Here is a 12421-nt window from a genome sequence, read left to right on the forward strand (position 1 = left end):
TATCAGGAAAGTGCTGCCAGAGGTGGTGGTAGAATCAGATACAATTACTAAGAAACATCAAGAGAGGCACGACAGAAGCATTCAAACAGGCAAGGGAAAAGAAGTGTACCGACCTATTGCAGGCAAATTAGAGTAGATGGGAAAAAAAGTCAGCAATGGGCATCATGTGCTTAAGGGCCTGTTTCTGCACTGTAGAAATCTGTGACTTGCTGAATTGTAACATGCATTTGCAAATCTCCACCTAATTAATGGCATTATTGCACGATATCCAGTGCATGACCAATCCTGATGAAAGGTCTCAGACCAAAACGTCAACTGTTGGGTTTCTAAAGCATTTTGTGTGTGTTGCTCATGACCAATCAAGACTGCTGAAAGGAAAAGACTACTGAGGATACATAGGCAGGAACCAAAAATGGCCAGAAATTACTGGCAAGTAAAGGTACCCACAGACAAAAGAGATGTTGTAGTGTGGCAAAGTGATCTCTTCCTTGCAGGGCCAGGCAACAACTCTCAAGACACGTTCTCTAACGTACCCTTGAAAAGGAACCCCTCAAGACCATCAGGCCATTGTCTCCGACACCATCAACAACCTCATCAACTCTAGAGATCTCCTATTCACAGCCACCAACCTCAGTTCCCTTACCCCGCATTGCTCGTTTCTACCTCTTACCAAGATCCATACACCTAACTGTCCCAGTAGGCCCACTGCCCCCTCCGGCTGCTCCTGCCCCATTGAATTCATGTCCTCATACTTTGACTCCATTTTATCACCCTTTGTTCAAACCCTTCCCACCTGCATCTGCAACATTTCACACGCTCACTATCTCCTTAAAAACCTCCAATTCTCCGACCCCAATCACCTCATTTTCACCATGGATATCCAGTTCCTACACACGTCTATCTTTCATCAGGAAGGCCTTAAAGCTCTCTGCTTTCTCTACAACAGACCTGAGCAGTTCCCCTCCTCGATATGGCAGAACTGGTCCTCACCCTCGACAATTTCTCTTTCAGCTCCACCCACTTTCTCCAAACTCACATGAGCAACCACATGGGCCCCAGTCATGCCTGTCTTTTCGTTGCTATATGGAACAGTCCATGCTCCTTTCCTGGTAATGCTCCTCAACTCTTTCTGCTCTCTACTGATGACTGCATTGGTGTTTCATGCACCCATGCTGAGTTCTTCAATTTCATCAGCTTTGCCTCCAAATTCCACTCTGCCCTTAAATTCACTTAGTCATTTCTGACACCTCTCTCCATCGCTGGAGACTGTCTTTCAATATTATTTATAAATCTACCTATTCCCATGTCTATCTCACTCCTCCTCCCACCCTGTCTCCTGTAAAAATATTAATTGCTTCTCTTAGTTCCTTTATCTCTATTGCACTTGTTCCCCAGATGAAGCTTTCCATTCCACGACATCAGAGATGTCCTTCTCCAAAGGACAGGGTTTCTCTTCCTCCGCCATTGATGCTGTCCTCATCTGCACCTTCTCCATTTCACAGACATCCAGCTAGCACCATCTTCCAGGGATAAAGTTCCTCTTGTCCTTACCTACCACCCCATAAGCCTCAGCATACAACACAGCTCTGCCACTTCCACCATCTTCAATGGGGCCTTATCAGCAAACACACCTTTACCTCTCCCCCCACCCCCAATTCTCCACTTTCCTTAGGGAGTGCTCCCTCCATAATCCCTTGTCCATTCATCCCTCCCCATTAGTATCCCTCCTGGCACAAACCCCTGCAAGTGACCAAAATGCTTCACCTGCCACTTACCTCCTCCCTCACCTCCATTCAGCATCCCAGTCATTCTAGGTGAGGCAACACTTCGCCTACGAATCCATTGGGGTTGCCTACTGTATCTGGTGCTTCCGATGCAGCTTCCTCTACATTGATAAGACCCGATATAAACTGGGGGTCCGCTTTCTCAAGCACCTCAGCCACATCTGCAAAAACTGGGATTTCCTGGTTGCCATCCATGTTAATTCCTATTCCCATCCTAACATGAGGGTCCATGGTCTCCTCTTCTGCCACGATGAGGCCACTCTCAGGTTGGAGGAGCTACACCTCATATTCCATCTAGGTAGCTTTCAACCTGATGGGATGAAAATCAACTTCTCCAACTTAAAAGTAATTTTTCCCCCTTCCCCTTCCCTCTTCTTCATTTCACTCTGGCCTCTTACCTTCTCTCCTCACTTGCCTATCACTTCCCACTGGTGCCCTTCCTTTTCTTCCATGATTCCTTGTATTAGATTTCTCCTTCTCCAGCCCTTCTCCACTTAGCACCTCCCAGCCTCCTACTTCATCCCACCCACCTGGCTTCACCCATCACATTCTAGCTTGTCCTCCTTCCCCTCCCCCACCTTCTTATCTAACATCTTTCCCCCCTCCTTTCCAGTCCCGATGAAGGGGCTCAGTCCGAAATGTCCACATCCATTCATTTCCATAGACGCTGCCTGATCTGCTGAGTTCCCCCAGCATTTTGTGTGTGTGTTGTAGTAAAGGTGAAAAAATATTTATACAAAGTCCAAGGGAAATATAACCTTGGCTATAATTAAGACATTTCTAAAACAATGCTACGTACAACTATGTTGATTGCATTATTCTTCAGTTGGAGGTTGAAGATTTGGAATAGAATCTCAACAAGTAGGTCCTTGAAACACAGATGACATTTTATTATCTTGTTCAATATCCAATAGTCAATGAACTAGTTATTTAAAGTCCAACTATTTATATTTCTTTTGCCAATCAGACAATACAAAATATTCCTGCTTGAGTCTACATCCACAGAAAAAGGGCACAATTTATAAGAGTAAAATGTGAAACAAGACGACCAAGAGAACGTGAACATGAAAGTAAGAACAACCATGACAAACGGATTTCAAAGTACTCAGAAAGGACATTTAGTCCATGAGCCTTTAGTAAGAGGTTGGTCAGAATGAGTCTAACAGCATTTGGTAACCAGCAAATTTTACTTAATGGTCACAATGGTCAGTAAAAGACAAATTTCACCAAAGATGCAGACATTGGTTTGCACTATTTTTGTTTCACTTCCAAATTACATTTTTAAGGCGAATAGGTTTAAAAGACCAAGATTATGTCAACTAGCCCTATTAACTCCGTGGTAATAAATGGAAAAGAAGTGGAAGCAGTGACAGATTTTGTCTTCCTCGGTTCAAAGACTTCTATAGACGTGTTGGCATGTGGCCAAGTGTTTAAGGTGTCGGTCGAGTGATCTGAAGATCGCTAGTTCGAGCCTCAGCTGAGGCAGCATGTTGTGTCCTTGAGCAAGGCACTTAACCACACATTTCTCTGCGACAACACCGGTGCCAAGCTGTATCGGCCCTAGTGCCCTTCCCTTGAACAACATCGGTGGCATGGAGAGGGGAGACTTGCAGCATGGGCAACTGCCGGTCTTCCATACAATCTTGCCCAGGCCTGCGCTCTGGAAACCTTCCACGGCACAAATCCATGGTCTCACGAGACTAACGGATGCCTATATATAGGTGGTAACTGTAGCCATGAAATTAAACAGCAATTACTTCTGGGGAGGGCAGAAATAGCAAATTTAGATAAAATACTGAAGAGCAGAGACATAACATTGTCTATGAAGATCCGTACAGTCAAATCTATGATATTTTCAGTTATGATGTGTGGCTGTGAGAGCTGAGCTATTGGCAAGGCGGAACACAAAATAATCGACTCCTTTGAATTTGGATACTGGATGAAAGTGTTTGTTGGAGAGCAAGAAAATCCAACAAGTCGATACTTAAAGAAATACTGCCACACTGCTCACTAGGAGGCTTGATTATAAGACAAAAGCTCAAATATTTTAGTCACATCATGAGAAGACAGGATTCCTTGAAGAAGACTCTCATGTTTGGTAACACAGAAGGTAGAAGAAGGAGAGGATGGCAGAGGCTATGATGGATAGATAGTATTACTCAGACAATGCGCATGACCTTGGGGGATCTCAGGGAGGCAGTTTCCAACAGCAAGGCTTGGTGTGCAGGAGTCCATGACATCACAAAGAGTCGGACTTGACTTAACAACTGAACAACAACTGGTTTAAAAACCCAGAAGATGTTCTAAAAATACAATGGCTTAAGTGTCTAGAGGATGTATTTTTTATTTTAGTATCAAGTACAACTTACTGTGACATTTTCCTTGTTCTTATCTGTGCTGGGATCTTTGTCATTTTGGCCAGATTTGGTCTCTGTCGGTGACTGCTGGACAGTAGGGGCTGGCTGTGTACTTTTATTCAATGCCTCAGAGCTCACTTCTGATTCGGGTTCCTGCTGAGTCGCTGTGGCTGCAGTCAAAAACAGAAACACCTGTTAAAACTGCAGCACTGGAGAGATGTGAACCGCCTCTCCATTTGATTCCATTTCAAGAGCCACTGCTTATGTGAAAGATTAGTTTCATAAATGGAGACCAGCACACTTGTACACCCGGTCTAAATCCCTGCCGCCGCCACCCTCACCACCCCTCCCCTCCCCTCACTACTCCCCAACTCAGACACACTTTCATCTTGCGCTGGTTGCTTTTCATCTTTTATTGCCGTTGTTTCATATATTTGTATGAGTGCTTGCTTTATTTGTAATAGTCCAGTAAGATTATACTGTCTTACCTAAACATGCGCCTGCCACTTTATGTCTATCCGTCTATCTTCAGGCCATGCTACTCAGGGAGTTATGCTAATATTATTTTGTGACTATATATGCTATGTGCAGTGTGACTACTTGTACTGTGCTTAGCCCCAGAGGAACGATGTTTCATTTAGCTGTATACATGTTTACAGTTGAATGACAATAAACTTGAACTTTAACTTAATTACCATGGACAATTGAACTGGCTATGCTTACAGTTATTTGATAAAGAATGATAACTGTGTCCACATACTTTAATTGCTTAAGCTTAGAAATAATGGTGGCACAGAAATCAAATGAGATGAAGAACTTTAACTTCACAACTCAGGGTAGGTACCAAGTCCATACTGTGATCAGAACAATGTGACTATTTTGGTCCAATTTTGTCTCTATTGAAAGGATTGTGGAGCAACAGCTCAGCTAGTCACTATGTTCTCAGACAGCACCCAGCCAAGCAGAATTGGGTCTGGTCAATACTTCAATGGGAAACTACTTAGCAATGTCTGGGATAGGCCTGCTTTCTAAGTAGACAAATGATCCAAGTAACACATCAAATTCAACAAGAATCTCAGTCACATTGCAGTTGTTTACAATAAAGGGTAAAGCATTATGAACTCACATTTATTTAAATCCCCTTTTCTACACATAGCAAAAAATGCCCCACTATCATATTAAAGTTAGATCTTTCAGTAACAGCAAATGTATAATGTTCTAGCCTGGGTTTAAGCTGCCACACAGTATACCTGACTGAGTACAAGACTTCATGTGTTCAGGCCAATGTGCCTGCTGGCAAGGATAGTCACAGTAGCTGGTGTTCCAGCAACAGTAGAAGATGGCCTCCTTTCTGCAATTTGCACACCATTGCTTCTTCTTGGTTTCATCCACAGCCTGCTGCTTCTCTGTCTCCATCTGCTTCTTCATCTCAGCGACCATGCGATCTTTTTCTTGCTCAAGACTCTGGCGCATCTCGGCCATAGTTAGCTCTGTAAAGCACCAATTGGAGACCATTTAGGAAAACTGTCCTCTGTTGATTTGTCAAAAGTCTGAAAAGAACAAGATTTCTAACAAAAAGACAGGTAATATTATTTAATGACATTTCAATTCTCCAACCTGCCCTTTTTACTCTATCAACCCATTATTCAGAAGTAACCTGGAGTGAATGTTTTAAGCAGATTCACATCTTCTGGGACTATGAAATGCTTTTACATCAACATAAGATCTCCAACTGTTGGTCTCCACCCTTCTTCACTTCATGATTGGAGAGGAATACAATCCGCTCCTAGATTACTTCTGGCAAAAAGAACTTCAAAAGTAGAAAGCCATACTCCCAAGTTAACATCTACGCAAAATATAATACTGTGGCATGTATGCAAAGAAAGTCCACAAGTTCCATGAAGGATAACACAAGAGTGTTTAAATTTGTTCTCAACCATGAATTGTAGTCAGATTGAGGTGCAACTAATGAACAACTTTTCAGTAATCAGTGTACTTATAATAATGAGTCTATATATGATACAATGTCAAGGTTATTCCTTTGAATAATAAACACTAAAGATTCTGAAAATGCTAGAAATCTTGAACAACACACACATAGAACACAGAAGGACTTCATCAAATCAGACAGCATCTATGGAGAGGAATAAACAGTCGATGTTTTGGGCCAAATACCTTCATCAGATCCCGATGAAGGTTTCGGCCTGAAACGTCGGCTTACTCCTCTCTACATCTGCTATCTGACTTGATGAGTTCCTTCAGCATTTTGCGTATGTTGTATGAAATTATTTGACAAAGACATCTGACCACAAATAGTTATGAGTTTCTGCAATCTCTTGGGTCAGAATAATGAAATACAGTACAGTGAGGACCAAATAAGATGATTTATTCAACCAATATATCAACTAAAGGGAAAACAGGCTGACTTGTAGCACATACCAAGATTATGTTTCATTTCAGCAAGTTCCTGCTGATGCAGCCACTGCAGTTTATCAATTTCAATTTTCATTCGTCGAATCTGCCAGAGGACAAGGCAAACCAACAATTCAGGATGGTTGTATGATGTCAGTTGACGTTATTTAACAGCAAGACTCTCCAATTTGAATACCAATGACTAACCTCTGCTATTGTGCTTCCAGAGCTATTTCTAGAGAGATCATTGTAGATTTCAGTCATTGTTCCTTTTATTGCTTCCATCATCTAAAAAGTAATGGTTGTTTTGATTTATTAGAAAACAAACAGAGTGAAGTTAAAGATAGCAGTTAGTCACAACAGACAGCAGGGCTTTGTCGACTCAGCCAGCTCCATCCTCCCCACCATCAAGGACATCTTTAAAAGGCAGTGCCTCAAGAAAGTGGCATCCATCATTAAGGACCTTTACCATCCAAGATATGCCCTCTTTTCATTAATACCATCAGGGAGGAGATACAGGAGCCTGAAGACCTACATTCAATGATTTCTTCCCCTTCACCATCAGATTTCTGAATAGTCCATGAACCCATGAACACTACCTTGATAGTCCTTTATTTGCATTATTTATGTTTGTCATGCAGGCCTGCACTGGACTGCTGCCATAAAACAACAAGTTTCACATCATCTAAATTAGTAATAATAAATCTGAATCTGATAAATCAAAGGAAATATTTATGTTGTCAAAAAAGAGCAGTAATCCCAAGGACTGGGAAAATTTCAGAATTTAATCAAGAAATCGAAACTTTGATAGAAGTTAAAATACTGGGATAATCTCATGAGGAACATTAAAAAAGATTCTATAACTTTGTAATAGAGGCAAGATCAATTTGAACCCCTCACAGTCTGAAACCACAAACTATATTAGGAAATAAGAGAATTGCAGATGAAGTAAATAAACGTAGCTGTCGTCACAGGTGAGAAAACATGCATTTTAGAAACAGTGAAAAGCAACAGGTCGAGAGGGAAGAGATGAGGGAAACCAGCAAGAGCAAAATAAAAATGGAAACATTTTTAAAAATTAATGCCATGGTAGTGTGGTGGTTCCCACAGCTCAGCTCAGGGCTTCGGAGGTGAAGTCTGACATTGTCTGTAAGGAGTGTGCATGTCCTCGCCATGTAATGCGTGGGTTTTCTCTGGGTGCTCCAGTTTCCTCCCACAGTCCGAAGGAGTAAGTTAATTGGCCCTTGATTAGGCTAGGGTTAAATCAGGGGTTGCTGGGTGGTGTAGCTCAAAGTGCCATAAGGGTATATTCCACGAGACAGACAGACAAATAGAATCAGTGGGAATGGAAACTGATAAATCCCCAAGACTTGATGATCAGTAACTTAAAGTTTTGGAGGAGGTAGTTATGAAGACGGTGGGCAGCTGACATTAAAACTTCTAAATTCTAGAACAGTTTCCGCAGATTGGAAGTCAAAAACATAATCCCACTACTTAAGGAGGATGAGAGAAGATAATTAGCTTAAAACCTGTTAGCCTCGTATCAGTAGTAAGGGAAAAGAAGTGACTAAGTACAAGATAAATATTTATTTTAGTAGTGCTGGCAGGTAATGCAACGATGCTAGCATTTGGACATTAATTAATCATTACTTAATTAAATTTAATTTAATCAATTAACATTAATCAGGAATTTGCATGGACTTCGCTTCTTCATTGCTATTGTTATGTTTCATTTCAAGAAATATGCAAGATGAAGCTAAACTTTCATGTACAATTATTCAATACTTGAAACAGTGAGAGAAAATCAAAGACTGTTCAATGATGAGTCTGCTTTAATTAATATTGATAACTGGGTTGTGACCTTTGCACACTTACTATTCCACACAGCCTTCGAAGATGACAACAGTGTCAGGTCTAATTGTCTATCTTGTTTTAGAATGGACATAGTTGAAACTCATTCTGAGACACAACTTGGCTGCCTTTGAAAACACTCATTTAATACTGTAGAAAAACTTCAATATTAGCTCACCATCAAAAAAAAAGACAAGAGAAATAACATATTTAATGAAGCCTTTCTTAAGTAAAAATAATTCACTAAAAAGCAATCTATTTAAACATTTCCGGAAGACCTGCTAAAACCTCTCTAAATTTACATTTTTGGAACAGGTGTGAGGGATTATAATCCAGTTTCAATAAACATGCAATTATGCTTTGATTTTCAAAACAGTGCTCTGTTATATTTTTGATTTCATAATCTTAGCCCTACTTCTTAGTCCAAATGATGTGGAGAACCGCAAGCCCCACTCTTTTCATGCATACCCAACAGTGGAGCATTCATTATTTGCCCTGATCATTTCAGGCATAGAGCATGTAGATGATAATTACATTGGACTTTGGCACTGTGCCCAATAAAAGATATCGTAAAAGGACAAGAGGCTAAGGTATTTACAGCAGGCTAAGGTATTTACAGCAGAGTGATGCATATATATTACAGCCATTAAATGGACGATTACCACATTGCTCATTTTATGTTCTAGAACTAAAGAGGCAAACCCAATTGCAGCAGCAAAGGGGTATTCATAAGAGTGGTTGGAGAAAATTATCTACCTTGTATTTCATTTCTCTGCAATTCTATGTAGCAGGTCTTGGTCTATCATAGTAACAAAACAAACCTTATTTGTATACTTTGTTAGGTCAGCAGCAACATCAGCGGATGGAGTAGCTATGGGTAAATCTGTGCTGTAGACTGAACTGGAGGCTGTATTCACTACTCCTGAGCTGCTGCCTATTGCAGATGTAGAGGATGTGCTTGTAACCAAAGTAATGGAAGACGTTGAAGTTGCCAGGATTGCCTCTTTCTGCTGCACAGCTGCAATTGGAAATGAAATTAAAGAATGAGATACCAGAGTAGGTCATTGTCAACAAAGTGAAGTTATCACCTGAACCAGCGTGGATAACTTCACTTCACTTACTTCAACTCTGAACGGTTTCCTCAACTTATGGACTAACTTTCAAGAACTCTACAACACATGTTCTTGGTATTATTCATTCACTTTAATACTTAATTATTTTTTAATTTGCTCTGTTTGTCTTCTGCATATTGGCTTTGTGCGTATAGTTTTTTTATTGATTCTATTGTATTTCTTTGTTCTACTGTGAACACCAGAAAGAAAATGAATCTCAAGGTAGTATAAGGTAACATATATGTACTTTGACAATAAATTTACATTGAACTTAAAATCATAGTTTTCTTACTTGGCCATCTGTTAAGAATCTTCTAAATTCTGCAATGCTAATCAAATTCTGTACAAAATTTTGGAAACTATTGTAATGTTGTTCTTTTACACTGTTCACATTGCCAAAGAAAAGCAGGTTGTTCATCCTGTGATGAGAGGAAAATGGCAGATTCTAGTATGCAACCTGGCTCCATTAATCTTAAAGGAACTGTCTTTACTGAGAAGCTTCACAGTTTCCAAGGAAATTCAATGAACTCCTGGCACTTGTCCTAGTGTTTATTTAGACCAGAGGTTCCCAATTGGGGTCCATAGAACCCTCGGGATAATGGTAAAGCTCTGTGGCATATAAAAGTTGGGAAACCCTGATTTAGGCAACAAGAGCAGAATTAGGCCATTCGATCAATTGAGCCTGCTCTGCCATTCCATATTGGCTGATTTATCATCCCGCTCAACCTCATTCTCCCGCCTTCTCTCTGCAACATTAGACGCCCTTAGTAATCAAGAGCCCATCAACCTCTGCTTTAAATATACCAATGCTTTAAATATGGCAATGAAGTCCAGATTCACCACCCTCCTGCTACGCAAATTCCTCCTCATCTATTTTCTAAAGGGATGTTCTTCTATTCTGAGGCGATGCTCACTGGTCCTAGACACCCACCCCCACTATAGAAAACATCCCCTCTATAGCCACTCTATCTAACCCTTCCAAAATAGGTTTCAATCAGAACCACCGCCCCCCATCCTGCCCCTCATTCTTCTAAGTTGCAGACAGTCTAGGCTCTGAGCCTTCAAACACTCCACGACAATATTCTTTAGGATCGCGCAAAAATCTACTTACTACCGATTATACGTAAGAAAGATAACTTTACTACAGTAGACAAGTAGAAGCTATCAATATAACCTGAGCTGGCACCTGCAAGAGTTAGAGCTCGAATCAAAATATTTGTACCTTTCACAGCCAACCTCGTCTGGTAGCGTGTTCCTGTGTTCTGAGAATGCTGCTGAGACACTGGCACTTGCTGTTGTTGCTGCTGCCTTTGGACCTTCTGCATGTGCCACTTCTGCGAGGAGGTCTGAAACTTGGTCGAGGGATTCCACACGACTGCACGTTGAACAGCAGGTATTGTTTCTTTTGGCAAAAGAGGCCGCTGCTTTTTAACTGGGCTGTTGGTAAGAGCAACAGCTGGAACGGTGGCTGTGGACACCACACTGGCAGTTGTTGTTGTGCTGGTTGAAGGTGCCTGGCTCGGGAGGCTGGGAACCGAAGAAGCAACTTCACCCTTTGGTTGACTGGAGACTGTTACAGTGGGTGATGCTTTACCTATACACATAATTAGCAATATTAGTTTACCCTTATAATGGAAAGGATAATGTGCAGTTCACAATTGTGTTTTATTGTAAAAGGCTGGTGGGAAGGGCACTTTTATGACTACGCCTCCTCGCCTCCTCCCACAATATGTATAATGAAAAATATTTACTCCTTAAAAATCTGGTTTGACTTTTACTCTTCACATCATAGTTTTCAGGCTAACCTTTCACTCAAATATTGCCAATCAAGACATAAAAGAATATTTTATGCTCCTGTATCATGAAGCAAGCTAACACTGAGGAAAACGTGGCTCCGGTTAATCCTGTTGTAAAAATTAACATTCAAGATCAGAAGAAGCCAAATGAGCTTTTATCTAGAAAAATAAATCTTATTCGCCAAAAGGAGGAAATACTTTGAAGAAAGTACTTCCTAAGACATTTTTTCCTGTTTAAGTATCTTATTCCTTTATTTCAACACATTAAGTAGCTGAACTGAAACTTACACCAAACCAATAAATTTCTGATTCAACGAGTCTAAGACTTCTACTTTTCATTGAATCGAAGTACACATGTATCATACACAAAAATGCTGGATGAACTCAGCAGGCCAGGCAGCAATTATGGAAAAGTATAAACAGTTGACGTTTCAGGTTGAGACCCTTCATTAGGCCTGCTGATTTCCTCCAGCATTTTAGTTCGTGTTGCTTTGGATTTCCAGCATCTACACACTTTTTCGTATTTGTTACACATCATAATTTGGCAGTTCATGCTTTAGAAATAAAGAACAATAAACTCCACATCCCAAAGTCCTTTTAGTTTGTTAACATAGATCATTCAGTTTGGTGATCCTATTGTTTTTTTTATACACTCCGTGCACACTTTATAAGGTACCTCCTGTAGCTAATAAAGTCACTGAGTGTATGTTTGTGGTTTTCTACTACCATAGCACATCCACTTTGAGGTTCAACGTGTTGTGCATTCAAAGATGCTCTTCAGCACATCACTGTTGTGCTGCGTGGTTATTTGAGGTACTGTCACCTTCCTGTCAGCTTGAACTAGTCTGGCCATTCTCCTCTGACCACTCTTGTTAACAAGGCTTTTTCACCCACAGCAATGCTGCTCACTGGATGTTTTTTAAAAATTTATTTTCTGCACCATTCTCTATAAACTTTAGAGACTGCTGTGTGTGAAAATCATAGAAGATCAGCAGTTTGAGATATTCAAACCACCCCATATGGCACCAACATTCATTTCACGCTTAAAGGCACTTTTCTTGTCCATTCTGATGTTTGGTCTGAACAACAACTGAACCTCTTGACCACAT

At 40.7% G+C, this 12421-nt stretch overlaps 1 protein-coding gene across 10 annotated transcripts in view; it reads right to left on the bottom strand.

Annotated features, from left to right (window-relative positions):
• zmynd8 (zinc finger, MYND-type containing 8) overlaps positions 1-12421 on the bottom strand; it is a 102891-nt gene that overhangs the window by 14785 nt on the left and 75685 nt on the right. For all 10 annotated transcript variants that reach the window (XM_072242678.1, XM_072242670.1, XM_072242703.1 and 7 more), the window contains 6 exons: positions 10739-11110; positions 9226-9422; positions 6761-6841; positions 6581-6659; positions 5392-5631; positions 4154-4311 (listed from right to left, as the gene is read on the bottom strand). In XM_072242678.1, coding sequence (XP_072098779.1) covers positions 4154-4311; positions 5392-5631; positions 6581-6659; positions 6761-6841; positions 9226-9422; positions 10739-11110 — 1127 coding nt within the window. The remainder of the gene's footprint in view (positions 1-4153; positions 4312-5391; positions 5632-6580; positions 6660-6760; positions 6842-9225; positions 9423-10738; positions 11111-12421) is intronic.

The sequence above is a fragment of the Mobula birostris genome, chromosome 2 (assembly GCF_030028105.1).
Source record: "Mobula birostris isolate sMobBir1 chromosome 2, sMobBir1.hap1, whole genome shotgun sequence".
NCBI classification, from domain to species: Eukaryota; Metazoa; Chordata; class Chondrichthyes; order Myliobatiformes; family Myliobatidae; genus Mobula; species Mobula birostris.